The sequence below is a fragment of the Mercurialis annua genome, linkage group LG4 (genome assembly GCF_937616625.2).
Source record: "Mercurialis annua linkage group LG4, ddMerAnnu1.2, whole genome shotgun sequence".
Taxonomy (NCBI): Eukaryota; Viridiplantae; Streptophyta; class Magnoliopsida; order Malpighiales; family Euphorbiaceae; genus Mercurialis; species Mercurialis annua.
The window spans coordinates 27,271,273-27,293,534 of record NC_065573.1 but is presented as its reverse complement, the minus strand read 5'-3'; the positions used below and the strand labels follow the sequence as shown (position 1 = coordinate 27,293,534).

General features: G+C 28.4%; 2 protein-coding genes across 3 annotated transcripts; both read left to right on the top strand.

Moving 5' to 3' along the window:
* The first annotated feature begins 1,762 nt into the window (after positions 1-1,762).
* Positions 1,763-5,966, top strand: LOC126679422 (zinc finger protein WIP2). The gene is made up of 2 exons (XM_050374442.2): positions 1,763-4,123; positions 5,425-5,966. Exons 1-2 carry the CDS (start codon positions 3,455-3,457, stop codon positions 5,860-5,862), a joined length of 1,107 nt encoding a protein of 368 aa, XP_050230399.2. The 5' UTR covers positions 1,763-3,454; the 3' UTR covers positions 5,863-5,966.
* A 12,053-nt stretch (positions 5,967-18,019) lies between these two features.
* LOC126678199 (carboxyl-terminal-processing peptidase 3, chloroplastic) lies at positions 18,020-21,084 on the top strand. 2 transcript variants are annotated; one of them, XM_050373098.2, is made up of 12 exons: positions 18,020-18,352; positions 18,464-18,545; positions 18,692-18,822; positions 18,911-18,997; positions 19,113-19,191; positions 19,341-19,429; positions 19,525-19,560; positions 19,669-19,788; positions 19,866-19,952; positions 20,043-20,192; positions 20,385-20,492; positions 20,579-21,084. In XM_050373098.2, exons 1-12 carry the CDS (start codon positions 18,044-18,046, stop codon positions 20,828-20,830), a joined length of 1,530 nt encoding a protein of 509 aa, XP_050229055.1. In that variant the 5' UTR covers positions 18,020-18,043; the 3' UTR covers positions 20,831-21,084. The 2 variants fall into 2 exon arrangements, with proteins under 2 accessions (XP_050229055.1, XP_050229056.1); XM_050373099.2 differs by lacking the exon at positions 18,020-18,352 and having other exon boundaries at positions 18,478-18,545; positions 18,663-18,822.
* Positions 21,085-22,262: the final 1,178 nt, after the last annotated feature.

Here is a 22,262-nt window from a genome sequence, read left to right as displayed (position 1 = left end):
GCATTCAAACAATTAATTACTACTTATAATTTGGAACAAAAAAATTCAAAATAGTACCTATCAATTTGATATGGAAGGAGTATCTTTTTGAAAAAAAATACAGTGATGATATCTTGAGGTTAAAATCCATTGGTTCTAAAATAAAAATAACTTATTTATATAAAAACTTAATCCTCAAAATATTGAATTATTATGTTTTAATTATTTATTTAATTTAGGTACATAATAGCAATTATAATGGTATCATATCGGTTGATATAAAATATTGAAATAGAATTATTCAACTAAATATATAGTTTTCTTTTCAGTTTTTTGTAATAAAAGTAGTTTTTTTCGTTAATAGTAGGTAAACTTTCTTTGACTATAAGGTGGAAAACAATGCAAAAGGCCACAAACTTACCAAATTGTTCAAACAAGGAAAGCAGAAAAAGCATGCAATTTAATTTTATGTTTATTGAGGGGCATTTAAATATATGTACTATAAATGTTCTTGTACCAAAAAACAATTTAACAAAACACCAAATTACTACACAGAAACTGCCGACTATATTTCTTAGATTCCATTCCGACGATTTGCCCTGCATGGTATTTTATATTGTTTAGAGAAAGAAAACAAAATAATAGCTATTTTACTTTATTTTATTTTGAAGGCTAAATTTCCAATAATCCCAAATTTATACATGCCTTTCATTTTTTAACAGCTTCCATATCTACCAAAATTAACACTAAACTTTATTTATGTTTTTTCTAGAACCCTCAAATATCATCAAAATTAATATGAAAAAATTACCAATGAACTATAATTTAAATTGTATAAGCGCTAAATAACAAACTGTTAGATCGTGGGTTCCATAAACACTCCCTCTCTCCAAATTATTATAAAAAATATGAAAAAATTAGATGAGTAAAAAATTCAAAAAAATACAAAAATCAATTCTAATGACTTGATAAGAAACATGCATGTTGCGCTAAAACTTGAGACACCTGATTGACAAATTGCTTACAAAGTAAATATATATTTAAGAACTGTAAATAACACTTTAAACAAAAATTCAGCAAAATTAATAAATAAATGATATGACGACATAATTATTCTATTTTTCAAAAAGTTGGAAATTCAATAAAAATATATAAAAACATTTCTCTTTACAAAATGTTAAATATATCAAACATTTTAAATTTTCCGGTATATGATCCATGAAGTTTTCTGCACGGGTTTTAACTATGAGACGGAACCTTTAAACCTTTCACATTTAAAAAATTGTTTTATTTAGACAAAAAAGATTTTAAATTCTGATTTTAATGCACATTGCTACATTAAGTGATAATTTTTTAATTTTATATTGATTATATGTAAAGAAAATGTAAATTATATATTAGCAGTTTCAATTTAAAGGATAATTACTTATTAAATATTAAAATATATATTTTTAATAAAATAGTATTATTAAATATAATATACTATAATATAATATAATAAAAAATAAAATAAAATAAAATACTGAAAAATGATATAAAATAAAAATTATTTTCATATTATTTGTATAATATGCTATTAATTATGAACTATTATTTTTATAGTAATAATTTTTTTATAAAAAGGTATATTATATTAAACAATTTATATCATTTATTATTTAATTTATTTTTAATAATAAAAAATTATACAATATTTTTATGAAATAAACGTTAACACATTTTATTATTACTACAATATATTTATTTAAAATAAATTTTTTCAGTAAGATTATGTTAAATAAAATTATTATTAATAATATTCTTATAGTTAATTTAGATGGATAAAAGAATTTGGACATATGCTAAAATCTATGCCAAATTTAACTTCAAATTTAACATATGCTAAATTTAACATAAAATATAGCATTGCAATAAAACTACACATTTATTTTTAATGTTAAATTTCATTCCGACGTTGATTTAGCTAGCAATGAAGATGATCTGATAACAAAATTTAACTAGTTATCCAACATGTCTGTTGCCACAAAAGAAATATAATTAAACTAATCTGAATTATTGTAGTGACTTTTCTGTTGATGTGTAAATAAAAATCAAATTACTAAAATATAACAAATAAAATAGAAATAAAAAAACCTATAGTACCATAGAAAATGTTAAGGGATTATTTTCCAAATACTTGTTTTGGGTAAAGTATTTACACCATTTTGTCCATCTTTTCCTCTTATCTTACATTACCTAATAAGCTAACTTATTTACCAAAAATACTCACTATATAAAGAAATCTTATCTCATTTTAAATTAAACTTTTACATAGCCACTTTTTTTCTCTCTCTTTGCTCTCTTCTTCTCTCTTCTTTTCTTCTTCTTTTCTTCTTCTTTTTTATTTGATTTTCAGTTTGTCTCCTCCGATTATTTTTTCGTTCGTCTTTCCGGTCGCGCTTCCGTTTGTCTACTTCCGATGGATTTCTCGTCGTTTCTGGTCGTTTTTCCGTTCGTCTTTTCCGTTCGCGCTAGTCTGTTCGTCTTTTCCGTTCGCGCTATGGATTTCTCTACTCGTTTTTAGATTTGTGTAATTTTTTAGGTTTTTTTAATGATTTAAATATTTTATAAATAAATTATTGTAGATCTATAATTTTTTGTTTATAAAATTGTTCTATGATTCATATAATTATTTATTTTGTCTTCTCTTATCCATAGATTTGTTTATTGCTATTGATTTTGTAAAGAAAATATTGATTTATGGTGCATTTGTAATAATTTTATAATATCTTATGTTTTAGTGTATTTTTGGTGTATTAACAGTGTATTTCTGCCGTTTTTTAGTGGTGCATTTACAGTGTTTATGGTGTATTTGCAGTGTTTCATGGTTAAACCACAAAAAACACTACAGAATGTCATAAATACACTACTTATACACTATATATACACTAATTTTACACTATAAACACCATAAAAACACTATATATACACTACTGTTACACTATAAAAAATAAAATAAAAAATTTCAGGAAAAAAATATATAAAAATAAAAATTAACACTATATATACACTAATCTTACACTATATAAAAAAAACTGCCGGTCGGTTGGGTCGACCGAACCGAAAAACCGAAAACCGAAATTGAAAACCGAAAGGTATTTTTCGTAAATGAAAAAATCAGAAAACAAAAGTCAAAACTTGCAATGTAAAGTTATAAATAAAATATCAAAACATGTATTTTAAAAAATTACCACAAATTTTAACCATGCTATTTTCTTATATACTTTCACTACATATATTTAGTTGATTTTATATATTTATTTTTTTTATTAATTAATTATGTTTTTTTTTGTTTTGCCTTTACTCTCTGCTGAGTACTTGCAATCATCTTTGTCCTCCACAAACTCTCTTCAGTCATCTTCTACTCTCCTTTTCTTCTAAAACACTTTCTCTTCTCTATAAAAGCAAACCCATTAACCCCAACAACTATTCAACCATGGCTGACCCTTACTCCAACTTCTTTTCTGGTTTTTTCAACTTCAATAACAACCCTCAAAACCACTACCCTTCTTCCCCATCTCCATCTCCAACTCCACAATATTTTCACAATTCTCATAGTAACTATGATCATAATTACCAGAATCAACCTTATAATTTCCTTTATCAAATTAATAACAGACCTCCTTCTCCTCCTTTAAGAGAAGCCCTACCCCTTCTAAGACTAAGTCCAACAAGAAATGAAAATAATCAACAAGGTTGCACTATGGATTTGGACAAGATGACCAAATCTGAAGATCATCATCATGAGATCATGAGCTTGTTTTGTACAAATTCTAATGATAATAATCATAATAATGATGATGATGATGATGTTGAAGATGATGGCGATGATGAAACTGTTACTGTTGCACTTCATATAGGGTTACCAAGCCCTAGTGCTGCAGAAATGGCATCTGTGTTATCTTCTAATTCATCAGAGTTGGCAATTACTGAAAAAGATGGTGATGATGATCATGAAGACTCTTCTACAACTGGGTATCCTGTAATTAATAGGATTAACAAAGGTCAATACTGGATCCCTACTCCTTCCCAGATTCTAATTGGTCCTACTCAGTTTTCATGTCCTGTTTGCTGCAAATCCTTCAATAGATACAATAACATGCAGGTAATTCACTTCACTTCTCTCTCTAGAAACACTTTTTCTTGCCCATCACTTTTTTTTCCAGATTTGAATCTTTAACTACCTGTATATGTTTGGTTTAAAAATGGAAAAATCAATTAATGTCAAGAATATCTGCAATTCTTGATCTTGCTCCATGGTTTGAAATTTAAGATAATTTGGTTTTTGCATGGATGGGGTTTTGGAGTTCCAATAAAATTTGCTGTTCATACTGAAACTAAGATCAGTAAGTTTCTATTAAGTGATTGAACAACTCAAGCAATGTTCCTTATGCCCCTTTTCACAACTTTGAAGTTTGTGCTATAATTAACAGTGACAGGTGTTTGTTTCAACTGAACATTTTCCAGGTTTTCAGATACATGTTTCTTCTTTAACTTAACAAACAGTTCTTTATATATAACCCACTCCCAAACTAAACAGTTTAGTTTATATATTGATCTTATCTTATGGAGTTAACAAGAAAACCCTTAATCTTGTGTCCATATACTAAACTTGTACTTTATGTTTTTCCAATTATTTTCCATTTTTTGTTTGTTTCAATATATACAACTAGCTAGAGCAATTTGTTCTTTGACAAAAGAAAGCCATAATTTTGCTTTAATTTGGAGCCCTCTATATATTAGAACAATTACTTCTTTTTTGTAATTATTAATTTTAGATTACAACATCATCACAACCTTTAATCAATGTATATGCTATTACTTAATTAATTGAAATAAAAAGGAATCAAATCATCAAACATGCATGGTCATTCATATTAATTACAGAAATTAAGATTTTTTGTTTTGTTACATACTAATTATTATCCTGCTTTTGTAAAACATGAGGTTCAAATCTTTCCAAACCTTTCATTTAGTTTTAGTGTGATTGTATAACATAGTCTAAAAATGAGAAAACCCATAATCTTGTGTCCATACTAAAATATAACCTTCTTATTTTCAAATTTTGTTTCATTTTTGTTTGTCTAAATACTACTTCATTGTTCTTTAACAAAAGAAAAGTAATATTTTTGCTTTAAATTAGATATGCTACTCCTTAATTAATTGAATTAATTCTCTCTAATCTATTGCAAAATAAGAATCAAATCAAACATCATCTATATTATACGAAAACTTATTGAATCTTATGTTTCAACGTTTAGTTTCATTTTCTTGGAACTTTTCTGAAACTCCAAAACTCGATATGTGTTTTTCATTCTAGAGAACACTCTGAATCTCTATAAATTCTCGTAAAGATAAATATGATTTCGCCGTTATCTATTTCATCGTTTGTCGTTGTTATTGCAGATGCATATGTGGGGGCATGGATCACAATACAGAAAAGGGCCAGAATCATTAAGAGGAACACAACCAACAGGAATGCTAAGATTACCATGCTACTGCTGTGCAATTGGGTGCAGAAACAATATTGATCATCCTCGAGCTAAACCACTTAAAGATTTCAGAACTCTTCAGACACACTACAAAAGAAAACATGGAATCAAACCATTCATGTGTAGAAAATGTGGTAAAGCTTTTGCTGTAAGAGGAGACTGGAGAACCCATGAAAAGAATTGTGGAAAGCTTTGGTATTGTACTTGTGGATCTGATTTTAAGCATAAGAGATCACTTAAAGATCATATTAAAGCTTTTGGTCATGGCCATGCAGCTTATGGTATTCATGGATTTGAAGAAGAAGATGAACCTGCTTCTGAAGTTGAACAAGATAATGAGTTCTTGCACTGAATTAATTAGTTAATTATAATGGACTTAATTTTTGTTTATAATGGTTTTGAAGTAAGAACTGTGTAAGCATCAATTTTACTTGAAAAAGCCACTTTTAAATTCTCCTTTTTTTATGTTCTTTCCTTTTTTCTAACATTGGAGGATCCTAGCTATAAACACCATCATGTTAGGATATAACTAAAGTTCTTGTAAATCTATTTTCTTTTTAATTATTATTGATGCCTTTTTTAATACCTCTTTTTTATTTTGATGAGCTTTTGTTAACATTATAATATTATCAAGTATTATAAATATTAATGTGAGGCTTTATGTGATTGTCAATCCATTTATGTTTTGATAAAAAAAAAATCCATTTATGTTAAGATAAAATGCAAGAGAAACTATTATATCTTTTTCTCTTATTAGGATTCCAACTTTTATATACATTAATCAAATTTTGCTAAACATCTTTAAATGTATGAGTTTTTCTTAGTGTTTTTAAAATTTGAAGTGAGTTACAAATTTCTTCTCTTTCTTGCTCTCAAATTTTATTTGTTAAGACCTTAGGATAGACAGACACGCTTTATATCTGTTCTAGAAATATTATGCGATGCATATAAAATTGGATTTAATTTGTGTTTAAATATTTCTATTTCAATTTAATAATTGGATAATAGACATTGTAGGTACTTAAACTTTTGCTATATTTCATTTAGGTTACCAAACTTTTTTTTTATTCTGGCTACTAAAACTTTGATTAAGTTTTTAGGCCAAAAAAGATGATGTGGCAAATTTTGTAACCAAATAGAAAAAAATTAAAGTTTGATTCCCAAATTGAAAAGAAATTAAAATTCGGTAACCAAATTGAAAAAAAAATCAACGTGTGATAACTAGAATGAAAAAAAAATCAAAATTCGGTAACCAAATTGAAATATAATGAAAGTTTGAGTACCCTATTATCTACTCCTTCCGGTCCATAATGTTTGTCGCATTTGAGAATTTTTTTTGATTCATAATATTTGTCATATTAGAGTTTCAAGAAAGCATTAATTGTTATGTTTTCAAAATTATCTTTAGCAATAAATACTTTGTAAGGTTAAAAGAACTAGTCAAATATTAAACAAGTGGTAATTAATATGGTTAATTTAGTAAAAACTATATACAAATTAAGGTATATTTATTATTTTCTTAATTCATGTAAAATACAAATGCGACAAATATTATGAACCGGAGGGAGTATTACACTATTATTTCTGTTAATAACTACTCCCTCTGTCCATTTTTAGTTGTCGCTTTAGACAAATATTTTTGTCCATCAATAGTTGTCACTTTAGGATTTTTATGTGATTTTTACAATAGTATTCTAAATTTGACCTTCTTATTAAATCACTTCATTAAATGATAGTTCAATTTTCAAAACTAAATCATCCAATAGTGGGTTAATAACTCTATTTTCAAAACTAAATTTTTAATAGTGGAGTTTATAAATAGGATTATATTAGTATTTATGTTTATAATTTAAGAAAAAAGAAGCACTTTCTTAATCTTAGCAATCTAGCCTAAAGCGACAACTAAAAATGGACGGAGGGAGTATATTTTTATATTATTTTACTAACAACTTCAATGACACAAAATGATAGCTAGACCTCAAATTGAAGGAAGATGATGATAGATATATTGATAAGCATATGCTATAAATGCATGCATGCATAGATGCGAATTCAGGGGAATTATGAGGACATTTGGTGCTCTGATTGATTTATGATCATCATCAAAAACACAAAATTAATTGGAAGTGAAGAAGAATGTAGAATAATTAAGATGAAAAGGGTAGGTAATTAATAAAGGTATAATAAATAAATGGATAAGAAGAGAGGTATATTATGTTCCAAATGTAGTTGATGATAGTCTTTTCATACAAATGCTGCAAATGCATCAGCTTTTTGAGAATTTGCATATGATTTGATGCCCCCTTTTTCTTTGGCTTTCTTCCCTTAGTCATGTTTAGTGGGAGATGAGAGATATGTCAATCTTATTTATTTGATGGATGGAACATAATACCCTTTCATATTCACTATTTTTTGCTTCGAAAATTCAAATCATATCATCAGCTTTTTAGTGAGGGAAAAAGTTATGATCAAATTAAACAAACATTATTCTCAATTTGGGTCTCTTTTTTAACAATTTTATATATTGTAACTCTATTGAAATGGTTTAGAGGTTGGGAGAGCTTGAAAATTGACCAAACGTTTTAAATAAAAAAAAATTATAGGGTCAAAATGACTTCATTTATCCAAAATTTTGAATCTTTCTAATAGATATTTCTATTAAAAAAATTAAATAATCGGATCCATCAATTTAATAAATTTGGACAGTATATTTAGACTACAATTCAATAAACATTGTAGAGTTCTATTTTCTAATTAAATTAATCAAGTAAAATTATATAACAATCGACATTGGACTGGACACATTTCAATTATTATTTGAATATAATTAATTTTAAAATTGCAAAACAAGCTAAACTGTAATTTTTTTTAAAGAACATGTCTATCAAAATGGTCAAATTTATGAATATATAAAATTATGTATTTATTTAAAATAAAATTATTGGGAGATTTTGTCTGCTATTGAATTTCATATATAAATTTCAATAGCTCATAACAACAATAATGAAACAAATAAACTTTTTATTACTTATACTGTTAGGATTAATTCTAAAAACTCTAGTTAATTTAGGAGTGTTAAAATTACATTTAAATAATATATTCCTAACTACAATCAAGTTGATGAAAATATCTTAAAAAATTAATAGTCTATATTCTCAATTTTATAAATTCTGCTTGTCATATCCAAGCAGTAAATAAAAAAATAATTAAAGAAATGTTTTTTATTCTTTTAATTCATCTTTATTATAAATTAGAAAGTAATTGAAGAAAATTCATAGTATTTTTTTTGATAATTTTATGGAATATTAATAGAAAATTAATAACAAAATTCTTCAATATGAATTAATTTATCATAAAAATAATTTAAAATACTTAATTATATTAAATTATTATTAATTACACTCTTTAATTTATTTTTTATTTTCAATTGAGATATAATTGTTATGACTTATAAAATTGACGGACCGTATTTTTAAAAACAATTACTATTCTTTTATAGTATTTGTTATTAGTGAATTAAATTCATTTTTTGCTTGTGAACACAGTTAGTTAACGAACCACGTAAATTGTATATTCTTTTATTTATTTTTCTATTTTGCTTCTTTGTTTGATTTTTCAACTAATTTTCCGTTCATGCGGTGCACTTAATTTTATATAGAGTACATTTCACAAACGTATAAAATATATAATAATTTAATTAAAACAATTATAATTGGATATAGCCAAAATTATTTTAAATACATGGTTATGAAATAATTAATTTAATCCAACCAACCTTAATTATTAAAATAAGGCTTAACCCATTTAGAGGTCCCTGTACTTTACACTTTTTTTTCCGTAAGTCCTTATACTTCATTTTTGTATTATTTGGTCCTTATACTTACCTATTTTCGATTTTCAGGTCCTTTTTGAGTTTTTTCCAGTTGCTCTATTTATAATTGTTTTTTCTTTCAGTCCCTATACTTACAATTTTTTTTTCCTCCAGTCACACAAAATGACTAAAAAAAATTTAAAAAGGACCTAAAAAATAAAAATAGGTAAGTAGAGGGATCAAATAATACAAAAATGAAATATAAGGACCTACGGAAAAAAAAGTGTAAAGTATAGGAACTTCTAAATGGGTTTGGCCTTAAAATAATTTGAACATTTTCAATTTAGATAAGTTTGAGTGAGAGTTGAATGGTATAATTTTGTGAGAGATGGGGAAAGATGAGGGTGAAAAGAAGAAGGGAGTGGAGGGGAAGTTGTATTGGTTGGCGGAACAGGCAACACATACAGATACAGTAGAAGGAGACAGACAGGGATAAACTGTAGACTGAAACGACATCTCAATGACCCTTTGACCACCATATTTAATACTCCTACATAACTTTATGTCTCTTCTCTACGTACTCTTCTTCAACAACATGCAATCATTCATAATTGCTCACATATGATCATATGGATGCTGCTAAAAACATTGCTTTTCAAATTCAATCGCTCATCGCTTATTCATTGTCCATCGCAGTGTTATTAAAAACTAATTGGACCGGCCGGTTTTACTAATTTGACCATGAATCACAAGTCAATCTAGTTTAGTTCTTCTCTAAGAATTGATATTTTTGGTTCAACCGCTATAAATAAAAAAATAAAAATTATTTGTACCGGTGAACTGAAAATCAATTAATTATAATTTTTTCCTTTTTTTAAATTATAGTAACCAATAAATAAGGTCTAATTGTAATATTCATTATTTTATGAGTCTAATATACATATACATATTTAAGTGGTTTAATCGGTTGAGCCAATTAAACTATGAATTGGTGGCTAAAATGCAGGTGATCTGATTCAGGTTTCAAATAATAGTCCAGCTGATTTTCAATTTTTTTTTTTAATTTTAATTTTTTTTATTAAACTTAACTTTTTTTTGGTTTAGTTGGTCAAAATATCAGTAAAACAACCAAAATCCATTAAAATTGGTCAATTTATAATTTGACCAAAATTTTCAAATTTGACCACCTTATAATCCGGCATGATTATCAAAGTTCAAAACTCCTACTAATTTTTATGATCAATAACAAATAAATAACTGCTATTTTTTACAATATTTTCCCTCATATCAACCGTAGTCTATTTTTTTGTTGAATGCCTCTTAACTATTCCTAATACATTATGTCAAAATAAAAAGTAAAAGAAACATATAAAGATTTATGGGGGATTAAATATCGGCCAAGCCCTACCACACTTTTGATCTTCTCACCGGCCAGTTTAGGTCGTGTTAACCGGAAAATTTAATCAGAATATGAAATATATAAAAAAATATTGGTCGACCATTTTTATATTAATCAGAACAAAACTCAAAATTAAGATTTTATAAAAATTACATTTTTGACCAATTTCGATCAAAGCGGACGTACAACTCTACTTATAGGTATATTTAAACACATACTCAATTCATTTGGGTATCCGCTAGCTTTTAACATTACTTCTTTCAATTATCTTATCTTTTCCGATCATCGGCCATTTTTTCTGTAGGAGCGAATTAACTTAAACCTAATTATAGTTATTGGGTTACATTTACATATACAAGAATGTATTAACTATTAAGCATGCAAGTGTACATGCACGAGTGTGAATGGGTGTTCAAAAGAAAAAAGAAAAAAAATCTTTGGCATCTCTTTTTAATAAAGAAAAAGGTATAGATTGGCTCCAACACACAGCAGAGATTACAAGACAGTGGTTTACATCTTTTTCATTTTACACTACCCAAAATTGATTTCTTTTTCATTTTCATTTGCAAACTTTGCTTATAATCCCTATAATCTTCAATTTTCCTTTGGGCATTAAAGAAATAGTATATGATTCTGTATATTTTAAAAAATAAAATATTTATTTACTATAAATTTAATAGACGGATATAGATATGAATTTTCCAACTAAATTAATAAGATTGAGTCCCATAATTCCCTTATATTGTTGGCTTGACCTTGTCAAGAAGAGAGCAAGCATCCTCTATGAGAAGAATATGTACACATTTTTTTATTCTCTCTTTGTATTCTTATTCCTATACATAGGGGACAACTTTGTCTCCCTTGACTCAAATCACTAGCAATATTTAATATTTTATACATTACTTAAATTTTTTAAAAAATCATGAGTTAAATGCATGTATAAATAACTTGGACATAGAAAATTCTTTTATATATATAGGTTAGTTTATAATTACTATTTTTAAATATATGAGTATATTTTTTATAATTTAAGAATAATATAATTTTTATGAGAAAAAATTATAAAAGAATTGCTTTAGATAAGAAATGTTCTTAGGACAATATTTAGCAAATTGTGTAAGAATTCTAAAAAGATATATGCAAGTTTTTATTATACATATCCAAAGTAAATGAGACAACTTTGTTAGAGGAAGGACCCAGTGAAAAAAAAAGAAAAAGAGCAAAAGGCAAAAATAATATTATTGACCCATTAATCATATGCATAACTTTGAAATATAAAAATGAAAATACAAAAACTTTAAAAAAATTGTAATAAAGATGGTCCAAAAATCCTAGTTTTGGACTATACCTAGATATGTATTTCATTTATTCTGAGGATCATTATCCATGACTTATGCCTTGATGATCCCATATTATTAATTTCTTCTGCTAAAGTTAATGTGCTTTGTAGATTCTCCAAGTTGTAGGTATTTATATTGGCATGGGGTATCTTTGCTATAAGGAATATAAATTATATATAGAGAAAAGAAAAACTTCATAAAGAAGAAAGACCTAGTGTACTAATTACTTAAACAAATATGTATCCAAATTAAAAAGAGAATGAGATATATTTAGGCTTTTCAAAAGTCATTGAAAAAGCCAAGCCATCAATCTTTTGAAAGGACTATCTATTTGTTTTAAAATCGTAGCAGTTATAATTATTATGTTTTTAAAAGAAATCAAATGACCTCATATAAAATAAAATGTCTATATTACAATTTAAATCTTTTAATAGCTTATTGTCTTACAAATTTTTAGAAAAGATAGTTATACAAATGCTAGAGTTAAAAAAAACACTTTGATTCCTTAAAAAATTGCGACATTCAAATTTGAATTCATATATAATTTCATCGACCTAAATTAACCACACCAAAATATCGAGTTCATATCAAAAATTTGCAACAGTAAAACCTAAACACATGCGCATTATGACCATGATCGAATAACAAAACATACATACAACAAAATATTATGTTTTAAAATTCGGTTTGTATGTTGGTTTCCTATTAGAATTATGATACTCAATCCTTGGTTTAGTATTGGTTTCCTTTTAAGATTAGAAGTTTAATTTTTTTTTTTATGGATTAGGATTTAAATTGTATTTTAAGTGTTCATTATAAATACTAATGATGATCCTATTGTAAACTCACTACGAACATATAGAATACAATTCTCTTTCTATCCGTGGATGTAGATCATATTTATCGAACCCTGTAAAAAGTTTATGTGGTTATTTTTCTCTTTATTTTCTGCTGTGCTAGCAATTTATCATCTCCTAAATTAAGAAAAAAATGAATTAGAAGAAACTTAAATAGATATTTTAATACCAAATAAGATTGGATTTTGAGTATTTTTTTTTCAAACAAGTAAATATGAAACTTCCCATATTTATTAGAATTCACAATTTAATGTATTTTGTTTGAAAATTAAGATATAATTCTTCATTTTTATTTCTATCAACAATTTAGTCCCTTCACTTATTTTTTATGTTAGGCAATTGAGTTAAAAAGACTTAAGAGTAATTTAATTTTCAACATGAGAGACTAAATCGTTTACAGAAACCAAAGTGAGGGAGAAAATCATTGACAGAAATAAAAGAGGGACCATATAATATTATTGACTCGGTTGACTAACATAAAAAATGAACGGAAAAATTATATCGTTTGATTTTTAAATAAAAATTTAATATAAATATAACAAAAGAAGTTTTATAATAATTTGTTTTTTTTTTATTAAATAACATGCCAATTGATCAGCTAGAATATATTGTATAGTCTCAAAATGGAGGCATATTATCCACAAAAAGGACTAATACTATAGCAAAGCAGACTGGTAAAATCTTTAACTATCAAGCTTAAATCATTATAAAACAATTTATGTTTATTGAAAGTATTTATTAATGTAATTTTTGAATTAGAATTGATAAACAAGGATCACTTACTCTTCTGAACTTGTGTTAAAGTATTAAAAAAAGTTTAAAATAATAAAAACATGTCACTTATACACTGAACTTGTGTAAATCAGATAAAAAAACCTTTACTAATGTGTCATCTTAATTGAACAGTGAATTTTTAATTTCAAAAATTAATTTTATTAAATTACACTTAACTCCAAGTAACCTAATCTAATTAAACACTTAAACCTAATTAAAGTAATCTAATTAATATAAACTCTAAAATCGTAAACCCATTGATTTTTTTCTTTTTCACCATTGTCCTCCTCCTCTACCAACCACCGTTCAAAATCCACCAACCACCGCCTTCGAAAAACGGCTTTCTTTTTCAACAAAGACGAATTGGTCTCTGTAAAAAGAAGAACCCATCTGGGTTCGTCTCCAACAGGAACAATGAGCTTTGTCTCTCACAAAGACGAGTTTGTTGTCTCTTACAGAGACGACGATGGACAGCTGCCGGAGAAGAAGTCTGGCAGTTGCTCGGATCTAAAAAGGTTGATTTTTTTGTAAAAAATACAAAATGGTCCTCTATATTCTTAATTAATATTGATATATAAAATTTTAAAATAAAAATAATTAAATTGTTTTTTTAAGATTACTATGTGTTAATTTAAAAAGTAAAAAATATCTAAAACCACTTTAAATTTTTTTACCAAAAAAGTCACCATCAAATATCAGAAAGTGTGTCTCAGAGTAGGCGACAGTTTGTTCCAGAATTAATTCCAGAGAAAGTTAGATTGAAATATAATATTTCTATATTTCAATAATATATTTGTATTATTAGATTGTATAGTCATAATAAATAAAAGTTTAGAGATACTAGAATTAGCAAAAAAATCAAAGGGTGAAATGACATAAAAACTGTAAAATGGAAAGAGCCTACAAGAGCTAATTTTGTCTAACATCAAGCATAAGTGGAACGGCACAATAAAAATACCCCTATAACTATAACTATATAGGCGAACTAAGTTAGATCCAACATGTGAAATAAATAGATGATTATGAACATTTTAACATTTTGATATGTCTCTTGTTTGTCTAGTCAATTTTAGTTCCCTTTACAAATAAACTTAGTGCTAGAAATTTATATTTAAATTTATGGCGATGTTTGGTTCAATTGGTCGAAATTTTATAAGAATTTTCGGCTTCCAATAACTAACTTAAAATTTATAAATATTAGAGCATATATAGTCGCTAGACTGTTTTTTAAGTCTGAGACTATTTCACATCAATTTTTAATAAGTCCATTTTTATTATTCAACTTCTCACGATTGTTAGATTTTAAAAAAACAAACTAATTAAAGACCCTCACCAACCCTCACCAAACTATATACTATTTCTTTATAAAAAATATTTTACATTTATATAATTTATAGATTATGTATATATGTAATACATTTTGTAGCAAACTATTCGATTAAAAGATAAGTGCTTAGTTGCTCTCTCTCATTCTTGAAGTTTAAGTTTTGGACTAGAGAAAGAAGAAAGTTTAGACACATTGCGAAATTTTCTCTTTTTTGGAATTTGGAGGACCCCAATTTGGTCAGTTCATCAATTGATTGAACTTCTCCATTATTTGGTTTCCCTCTCTTTTTTCGGCTCCTATATACATTCTCGCGTAATTTTTTTTTTTTTCAGTTTTAATAATTTAATATTTGATTCATACAATTTGTATGTGTATTAATAATTCATTAATTCAATTAGTTGTACAGTATCATTTTTTCCATTAAACACTTAGTAGATTTTATTGAAATTTTCTTATAATCATTATTAATAGAGAAAATTTTAAAGAAAAATTAATTTTTATTTCCAAAAAAATTTTACTGAATTTTTTATTTATCAATATATTTTTTCTATTAGTATCATAGAATGTTGTAAATTGACCAGGCCGCTCATAATAAGAGTCCAGCTCGAACTCGTTCGTTAATCTTAACAAATTTATAATTTATAGTCATTTATTTAAATAAATCAATCTTAAACTTGTTTGTGTTCAGGCTGTTTATTTTCATGAACAGCTCGAGTATGAGCTCGCAAGTGAGCACGTATATAAGCCCGATTGCAAGCTCATGAGCTACCTCGTATATGATTTCAATTAAAATAATGTGAACTGACTTGTATGTAAGTATAATGATATAGTTTTTAGTTAGTGAATCGAGTTCGGTTATGTGTGCATTCGTTTAGATACTGTAAGGGCTTGTTTCGTGTTTGCTCGTTTAAAATAGCGATTTATTCTTATAGATAGAATAGCTAGGAGCAAGAAGATTTAATCAGAAATATCAACAGATTCTTTTCAGAGCCCAAAGAAAAAAAAAATTAAATAAGGCGAGTTCAGCTTGCCTCGATTTCGACTCGTTCAACATTTAAATGAATGAGCTTGTTTGTTTTATAACACTTAAATGTACGTTCGATCTCGATTTGTTTATCATTTAAATGAACACGAGTGCGCACCGTATTCAAAGTTCAAACTGAACTTGAGTTGAACATGAATATTTCAAAATCAAATCATATAATGAGCTTAATATAAACACTTCAAAATTCAGCTTGATTCAGTTTGATTCATTTACAACTCTGTCAATATGTACACAAAAACTTAGATAAACGATGTTCAATACATTATTTGTATATACAATTATCAGATTTTTAAAAATTATTGAATTAGTAAAATCCATGTGCTGTAGTAGTTTAATAAAACAGTTTAAGCTTACCCAATTCTGACAATCACATTCAAGAAATAAACAAGATTCTCGGAATGTTGCAGTAGATTTTCATGTGGGATGTAATAACATTAATTCTCGTTTCAACTGTAATAAAATTGGGGGGATAGAATAATGTAACTTATTTCCTTGTGTGGGGAAACATTAGTTAGAAAACGTGGTATGTTTTTTAGGGTTTGAGGTTTTGTTTTCTTTGTATGCAAGTTGCCTATTATTCATAGATTTCATTTCAGTAAGATTTTGATAGCTAGCACATGGAATGCGGACTGATTTTTACTTAGTTTGTGTTTCCATATTTAATTTAATAAAATTTGATAAATTAAAAAAAAAATCTCTAAGCTCAGGCCCGTTGTTTTGGGCTGTGGGCCTATCCTAGCTACACCCTTATTTCAGTACAAGTAATGCCCAAATGATTATGAACTCCATGGCCCATAAATAAGTGTAATTGCTATAGTTTCAAACTTTCAATGAACTCTTTTTGAATGAATTGTTTGAGAAAATATTACAATATATACTACAAAATCTTTAAAAAATTAGAATATTTTTTAAATTATTTAAAAATTATTATAAAAATATTATTGTTGTAAAATATAATTTTTTTTCAATTTTAAATTGATTTATACTAAATATAAAGTTGATGGGTTAAACTTAATTTAATTTTGAATAATTAAATTCTTGACAACATCATCTTTTTTACGAAAAAAGAAATAGTTAAATAATTTAAAAGTTAGAAAAATAATACATTTTTCTATGTAGAAATTATGACATAACCCAATTATTTCAATTGATACATTCCACTATTATAATTTTTAAATTTAACAACAGAGTTTTGTAGTACTCCCTTTTTCAAAATAACACTGGAGTATTTTATAATAATTATTTTTTAAACAGCACTAACTGTCATGATTTCAATAATACTAAAAAGCTTATCAAAAGTGAGTATTCTTTTTGTTTTCATCTAAGATTAGTCTTTTTTTTATCACAAATAAATCTACTTTATGTTAGTTATTAGTAGAAATTAGCAGAAATTAATACATATTTTAAATCAGACAAACTACGACTTGAGGAGAAACAGGACCTCAAACTCCCGTCCTCACGCATATTGAACGACTTAGCCATCACGCCAAACTTTCAAATATTGTTAGTTTATTTTATATATGTAGACCTGTTCATAGATTTGGATATCCGCTTAGCCAACCTAAATCTGATTTTCAGGGCCGGGTTAGAGTCCGAGCCCGAAAAAAGCCTGCTATTATGGGCGGATCAGACTTTTATTTTTTATAAATTTTACGGGTTCGGAACGGACTCAGGCCGGACTCGAATAAGAAATACAAAGGCCGAGAGTTTGTATACAAAATTTGAAAGCCGACCGGTCCGGCCCCAGCCCGGCCCATGAAGAGGATGATGTAACAAAGAAAAAATAATAAAGAACATAACAAATAAGGTCGGGGCACGTGTACTAATACTTGAGGCAGGTAAGATTCTTCAAAAACATAACGCAACCGATTCCATTACCACAAATTGATTTCAAGATTCTTGTGGGACCCTTACTGTATAACAAGTTTAACTAATAAACAGAGGAAAAATCTGAGACGTAAAAAAAAAAACATAACAGAAATGGAGTCTCTCTGTCCAACTTTTGAACTCTCGTTAACCTCAAAGCTTCTCTTCTCTTCTCCTCCATTTTCTTCTCAACCATATCATAAAAAATGGAGGGCCGTCTGTTCCGCTTCTTCCTTTCATCGGACGGTTAAAACTGATTCAAAGCCGCAATCCGTCGCCCCAGATTTTATAAAATCAATCGGCAAAGGTGTTATCGGTTTTGCTGCTGCTGCTGCTACTGCTCTCTCTTCACTACCTTATTTCGATTCTCCGGCGTTTGCAGAGGCAATAACGGTCGCTTTTCCCGTTTCCCGCGCTCGTGAGGTGATTTAATTGTTTTATCTATTTATAGTATCTGATTTAATTGTTTTATTCATATTATTATTATTATTATTATTCAATTTGATGGATATTAATTATGGGACGGTTTGTTAGGTAAATACAGTTCAAAGAACACTTGTGGAAGCTTGGGGTTTGATTAGAGAAACTTTTGTTGACCCAACATTTAATCATCAAGGTATGTATATGTAATAATAATATCCATTTTTTCTTTAATTTCCTAATATAAAAGTCTACAGATCATGCATGTTAATTATCTGTTGAAAGAAGAGATGATTGATTTATTATTTATTAGTAGTAGTATTTAATTTGATGGCAAGGCAGATTGGGATATGAAGTTGCAGCAAACAATGGTGGAAATGTTTCCACTGAATTCAGCTGATGCCGCTTATACAAAGATCAGTGGAATGCTTTCTACTCTTGGGGATCCTTTTACTCGTATTATCAGTCCAAAGGTACACTCTTTTACTCTTCAAATTTCTTTCAATTTATCTCAGTTTTCATTTTAACTAATAATTAAGTGTTTTTGGTTTGTAATTATAGGAGTACCAGAGTTTTAGGATTGGTAGTGATGGAAATTTGCAAGGGGTTGGAATCTTTATAAATGTTGAGCCAAAGACTGGTCATTTGGTGAGTTAATGTGTTGCATGAGTGAAATTTTGATCATTTCATGATCAGTACATATTTATAGTATTGAATTGCATGCTCTTTGTTGCGTACGGTCCTTATTAAACCAATATTGCAGGTCGTTTTATCGTGCATTGACAGTAGCCCAGCTGCTCGTGCTGGCATTCACCAAGGAGATGAACTGATTGAGATTAATGGTAATTTTCTAGTTGTACACTTGACTTTTTGTTTTGTTCGAGTGATGGTCGTTGGTGGATCTAAACATTATGCTATCCTGTTGTTTTTCTTCTGAAAATTAGTATTTACTATAGAGTACCTGAATCTGTTTTGTATGTGATGCCTGCAGGGGAGAGACTTGATGGTTTTGATAGTGAAGCTGCAGCGCGGAAGTTGAGAGGGCCTGCGGGAACATCTGTTACCGTAAAAGTCCACAATGTAGATAATCAACTCCTCTTCTTATTTAGTCATGGATTGTTACCAAAGATGCCTAAAAACTTTTATCAAATGATTCATTTATTTTTATTTTCCAGGCAAAAAATTCGACCAGCGATTCTAGTATAAGAGTGGTATGAATGAAATCTTTCATTGTTTTGCTGCATTAGCATAGTCTTTCTTGCTTATCTGCAAAAGTTGATCGTTCTGATTAAACGCAACGGTGTTGTGTGCATGTTAAGGTCAATCTTCCTCGCGAGAACATTAAGCTATCCCCAATTTCAAGTACAATCATTCCTCATAAAACGCCAGATGGCCGCCAAACAAAGACCGGTTATGTTAAGCTATCTACCTTTTCTCAGGTATTGTTGATTGCATAAACTATTATATTGAGTGCTGTATTATATATGTTAAAGCTACATTCATTCTGTCTTGACAGAGTGCTGCTGTTGATATGGCAAACACAATACTTGAAATGGAAACTGAAGGTGTACATTCATACATTCTGGATCTGCGGAATAACCCAGTATGTTACGCCCGTTGTTTAAGCGTCTACCATCCATTTTTAGACTACTTATGTATAGCAGCTCTTATTGTACTTAAATTCATCCGGCAGGGAGGTTTAGTAACAGCAGGACTTGATGTTGCTCAAATGTGGCTGGATGGAGATGAGACTCTTGTAAACACAATCGACAGGGAAGGGAATATGCTTCCCATCAACATGGTTAATGGGCACGCCCTAACGCATGATCCGCTTGTTGTTCTTGTAAGAATCCAATACTAGTTTCCTTTGTTTGTCAAGTTGCCTGATGTTGCACGGAAACTTCTCGAATCCTTTTCTTGTAAAAGATATTGTTTTCCTATTTTCATGTTTTCCATTCTGATGTTTTCTATTTCAGCGTTTCTGTTAGCATGCTTTTGATAGAGGTAATTAATAAAATCTTTTATACTTAAACAGATCAATGAAGGAAGTGCAAGTGCAAGTGAGATTTTAGCCGGAGCATTACACGATAATGGCCGAGCTATCCTTGTAGGGCGCAAAACATTCGGCAAGGGGAAAATTCAGGTATAGTTTTGATTGTTTTGTTTGCAGTAGAAGACACTTAATTATTCAAGTTTTTATGGTTATTATGTGATTTTGTTTATGTTCAGAGTGTGACAGAATTGCATGATGGATCTGCTCTATTTGTGACGGTTGCAAAGTATGTTTCACCTGCTCGTCATGACATAGATCAGGTTGGCATAATGCCTGATGTGCAGTGCACAACAGACATGCTCAATTCACCCAGAGAATATTCTTTGTTGAAGAATAAGAGCTCTGCCTCATCCCTTGAAGCTGATTCTTGCATTTTGGTAGCCGAACACCAACTCGATGTTCAACAATCCACTGGAACTGCATCTTAGAAGCTCGGATTCTGCAATAATGTAAAGATTAAAAGGAAGATATTGACAGATCAATTCCCTTCCTTCTTTAGTAATTGGATTTGAACTCGAGGTCTCAAAGGTGATCATTTCGATCCCCTCTTTGTACATGTATCATCTAGTGTATATATTGCACGAAAACAAAAGTAAAATTGGAAAACTAGCGGAATATATTCTTACAAAAATATAAATTTAAAGTTCCGGAGGTTCAGTAAATAAAACGTAGGATTTAACAAGTCTTCATGCAACATAGTGTAGTATTTATATATTGCACATCAAAACAACAAAACATCAAAATCCGAAATAATTTTTATTATCCTTTATTTTTTTTAATAATCTCTGTAAATAAATAACATCAAAGAATGAATACAATACCGTAAAATAGAATACAATCCTCAGCCATAACACCCCATCAAGAAATTAACCAAAACAACAATAACAGAAATTCAACTTGATTAGTGCCTCAAGAGAGCAACAAAAGATAGAACAAGTGAAGATGCAACGACAGTAGCAGACACCGGGAGATCGAATCCTGCTCCGGTAGCCATCGACGGAGATGGGGCGGGTGCCATCTGCGCAGACACGGCGGTAGCCGCCAGGAAGAAAGCTGCAAAGCAGGCAACGGTTAGGGTGCTAATTTGAGCCATAATTTGAAATTGGTTTATGAGAAAATGTGAAATGTTTAATTCTCAGAGAAAGATTGTTATGCAAGAAAGTGTAGTGAGTGATTAAGAAGATGAATGTGTTAATGTATATATAGAGGTTACTGAGCTGTGACAGGTAATCTGACTGGTCCATCCAGCGCGTAACTTGGACGGTATGATGACTGACTTTGGGGACGGCAGCCCATAGGATTTTGACACGTTGCATTCGGTAGTTGGCTTTCCAACGTTATGTTTGTTGGGATATTTCCAGTGAGGAATTGCCAAGATCACGACATTTTCTATGTAAGAAACAATTAATTAGTGTTGTTAATTATTTTTATTAATTAACTTGGTCACATTTAATTACTAATTATAGGCTGTTTAACAAACATATGCTAATTGAATCAATCATGGAGGTCGGTGTGTGAACTGGGAGACACAATAATCATATATTCACACTGCCTCCATGTGCTCAAAACCCCCACTTTGTTTTTTTATACTTCCTTATAAATTAAATAATTATGATATGAAAATACTTATGTTTTTTTTTAGAAAAATATCATAAAGTTGGACTAATTTATATTCGAGCTGAATGTACTTTAAAAGAGGCAATATATAATTTCCGTTTATAGATTTGAAAGCAAAAATTTATATGATTTTCTTTTTCTATGCTGATCTCCGTATTATTAATTTATTTAATAATTTTTAATATTAATATTTAATGGGTTATTTTATAATGGAAATAAGAATTTTGTTCTGGTATTATACTT

Coding starts and splice junctions, on each gene's coding strand:
- LOC126679422 (XM_050374442.2), top strand. CDS start 3,455: ATGGCTGACCCTTACTCCAACTTCTTTTCTGGTTTTTTCAACTTCAAT. Junction 4,124..5,424: donor ATAGATACAATAACATGCAG/GTAATTCACTTC, acceptor TTGTTATTGCAG/ATGCATATGTGGGGGCATGG.
- LOC126678199 (XM_050373098.2), top strand. CDS start 18,044: ATGGAGTCTCTCTGTCCAACTTTTGAACTCTCGTTAACCTCAAAGCTT. Junction 19,430..19,524: donor TTACCGTAAAAGTCCACAAT/GTAGATAATCAA, acceptor TTTATTTTCCAG/GCAAAAAATTCGACCAGCGA. Junction 20,493..20,578: donor TCGGCAAGGGGAAAATTCAG/GTATAGTTTTGA, acceptor GTTTATGTTCAG/AGTGTGACAGAATTGCATGA.